Source organism: Trachurus japonicus, chromosome 13 (genome assembly GCF_045865225.1).
Source record: "Trachurus japonicus isolate A0001 chromosome 13, Traja_1.0".
NCBI classification, from domain to species: domain Eukaryota; kingdom Metazoa; phylum Chordata; class Actinopteri; order Carangiformes; family Carangidae; genus Trachurus; species Trachurus japonicus.
Genome location: NC_140919.1, coordinates 26,286,457 through 26,290,026, shown reverse-complemented (window position 1 = coordinate 26,290,026; position 3,570 = coordinate 26,286,457). Strand labels below are relative to the sequence as shown.

Genomic DNA, 3,570 nt, shown 5'->3' with positions numbered 1-3,570 from the left:
CGACAGGCACAAACAGAGCACCTTTCATAAAAGACGCTCTATCTCCTTTTCTAGAAAAAAAGGAGGGATTTTGATGAAACCCAGCCATGTTTAGCTTGAGTTTTCTCAGGAACGGAGGCACGTAGAAACAAACGGTTTGTGGCCATTTGAAGCATAAAGTTTCACCTTTCAAATGAGCCAATATTTGAAAATATGTTCAAATGTATGTGTTGGTGGCAATAATATAGAATACACTGTGGCTCTACAAAAATCGTGAAAAATGGTCTAAATTGCCAGTACACTTGACTAAAACTTTGGAAAGGAGCGCGGCACTCAATGAGTTAACAACACACTGCTGATCCAAACGGCTATTTTCCTGACTAAAAATGTTTGAAATGTCGATTAAGTTACATATTTACAGAGTTTACAGCTAAAATGAAATCAGCTTCTGACTGCTGATTTCGGCTTGGGTAGGAGGCAGGCTACCACTACCTATGCACTTCCAGCATTTGAGCTAAGCTAATTACGGGCGATACAGTCTCCCTTGTTACTGCACGTGCTTGTCATGGACTCGGGAGTGAGTGAGTGAGACACGAAAAAAAATGTTGGCGTATCCCTTTAAGCACAAAACAACCTAAGTGGACTAAAGTGCTGTGCAGCAGAATAAAAGTCATCATAAATAAAAGACCTAACAGCTAACATGAGGCATAAAATTATATATAAAATACAAATAAAGAAAAAAAAAAACATTAGTAAAAGTAACAGCCATACAATTAAAACAATCAACTCAAATAAATAAAGTCAAATAAAATCAATGTCTGACTAGATGTCTGTAACGGCCCCTATACTGGCTTTTAACCTTTCTCCTTTTGTCTGAGGTGCTGCCCTTATTTGAACATCTCTGCTGATCAGGAGCATCTGGGCCTGGTTGCTTTAAAAACCAGTCCCCACACAGTTCTCGCTCTCTTTCTCATCCCCGCCGACACACCTGCACATTTGGTTTCCTGTCTTTTGGTTATGCATCCAACCACATTTACATGACTGATAACTCAAAAAAACAAACAACAACAAACAAACCCACCTCACCCAGTTGGTCTTTGTTTAAAGTTTCTCTTTTGTGTTAATAAATAATTGTATTTATTGGTACTTTGGCAGTCGTTCATTTTGTCACGACTTATGAGCCAAGTTGTGACGGTGTCAAAGGCCAAGGAGAATAGATTTATAAACAGACAGAGAAGAGGCCAGTCTAATGTGCTGAGGCAGATCTTTCAATAATTTTGTAGAAACAAAACAAAATCCAGTATAACAAAGCAGAAACAAAGCAAAATCATGTATAGCAAAGCAGCAGCGTTCCTGTCATGTGCATGCTAGCTGCTAGTAGCTTTACCAGCAGCTCGTTGTGGAGGAAGCACTGACAGACCTCGTGTACCTGTGGCGTCAGAAGTCAGGTATGCCGGAAAGAGGCATGCACCCAATGCTGGAAAGGGAGAGCTCTAAGCTCCCATCTGCTTTCTGTATTGTGGCTAAAATGATTTGCTGACTCAAAATGGAAACTCACTAATCAAGTATTGTGTATGAATGTGTTCATGTGTGATTTATGTGTTTGGTAAAGAAATCTGACTTGAACATAAAGCATGTCAGGACTGTTTGACAAAGTCCAGTCTACACCTCAAAATGTGTGCATATACAATAATAACTTGTGCAACAACTCAGCAAAATAATATACCTTTAACAATTTGTAATGTTGCTTCTTGATTTCAATCAATAGGAAACCAGTAAGAGTGTGCTGCTTGATGAGGTCTGACAGTTGCTGTGGGCGTCACCTCACATGAAGATGTTAAAGAGACAGAATACGTGTCCAAATTCAGTTAGGGAGGAGATAGTACGACAACAAAAAACAAGCAAGTCGATGTGAGGATTCATCCAGTGTCATAACCTGCATTATGCTGCCTTCAAGTAAGGTAGTGGTAAGTTTGATATACCTACCTATGATCACAATCATATGATCTTGTTGAATAATGCCGTGGACGATGTATAATTACAGATGGTTTTATCTCCGAGTGGTGTCAACGTTCACTGAAGGAACTTAGAGGAAGACCATGACAAACTCTACACAGGTTTCATATTTCACCCTTAGTGCCTACTTTGAAATCGGCCATTGGAAATATTTATATTTCCCGATTCTCCTGACTTATTATATTTCAATTATATGTGCCAATTTATTTTTCATTTTTATCATCTGTATGAACAGGAGTTTACATGAGCCTATGTACCTGTTTCTGTGCAGCCTGTTTGTAAATGAACTGTATGGTAGTATAGGGGTGTTTCCATTCCTACTGATTCAGATCCTCTCTGACATCCACACTGTGTCTAAGCCTTTTTGTTTCCTGCAGGTTTTCTGTTTGTACTCATATGGAGGTATAGAATTTTTTATCTTAGCCATCATGTCTTATGACAGATACCTTGCTATCTGTTATCCTCTGCAATATAACACACTTATGACATCTAATAAGATTGCCATGCTTACCGCTCTGGCATGGTGCTACCCTGTTCTTAGCAATGTTTTCATAGTGTATTTTCTGACTGCCCGTTTAAAGCTGTGTGGGAACATTATTAACAAAGTGTACTGTGACAACTATTATCTTGTCAAACTGGCCTGCTCTGACACAAGTCTCAATAACATCTTTGGTCTTGTTCACATGTTCACAGTAATATTAAGTCTCATATTGTTGATTCTTTACACTTACATGAGGATTCTCACAGTGTGTTTTTCTAGCTCTAAACAGACCAGACAGAAAGCTGTCAGGACCTGCACACCTCATCTTGCTTCTATACTGAACTTCTCATTGGGGGCTTTCTTTGAAATAGTGCAGGGCAGGTTTAATATGACCATTATACCCAATATCTTACGCATTGTTTTGTCTTTGTATTGGCTTACATGTCAGCCTCTTGTCAACCCTTTACTGTATGGACTGAAAATGTCCAAAATACGCATTGTATGTAAAAGTCTGCTCTTTAGCAAGAAAATGTGACTGCAGATGTTATTTGACAATTAACTGATTTGCCTAAAAAGAGGTAAAAATGATAGACCATTCCACAATGTTTGTCATGAAACTGTTATAAAACTGTAATTTACATCATGGCTGATTTGACTAATTTCATTTTCTTTTTAATTGTTATTAATTTGGTTATTATAGTGAATACTGATGCAATTAACTACGGAAGCCCTAAAGGGCCAAGTCCGTATACATTTTTTTATTATCGTTTTCTCGTGATAACGACTTATTATTTCGTTATCTCGAGATAACAAAGTTTGTTTTCTCGTGATAACGAATTAATTTATTTCGTTATCTCGAGATAACAAAGACCGTTTTCTCGTGATAATGAAATAATCATAGAATGTGTGGTTGACATGGTTGCCTAGCAACATGTTTCCCCGGTGCAATCGCTTCTGCTTACGGGGAAGTAGCAGCTGGTTAGCCGCTGTATGTTCGTAGCAGGGGGCTACTACGTATTAACTGACTCGCCGCTCTGTGTGTGTGTGTCGCGGTGATAATTTAACTGTGAAAAGTAGGCTACAACACACACAAC

General features: G+C 38.5%; 1 protein-coding gene across 1 annotated transcript; it reads left to right on the top strand.

Moving 5' to 3' along the window:
• Positions 1 to 1,787: 1,787 nt before the first annotated feature.
• Positions 1,788 to 3,189, top strand: LOC146976071 (olfactory receptor 52E4-like). Its single transcript, XM_085794454.1, has one exon. The coding sequence runs from the start codon at positions 2,079 to 2,081 to the stop codon at positions 3,009 to 3,011; it is 933 nt and encodes a 310-aa protein (XP_085650580.1). The 5' UTR covers positions 1,788 to 2,078; the 3' UTR covers positions 3,012 to 3,189.
• Positions 3,190 to 3,570: the final 381 nt, after the last annotated feature.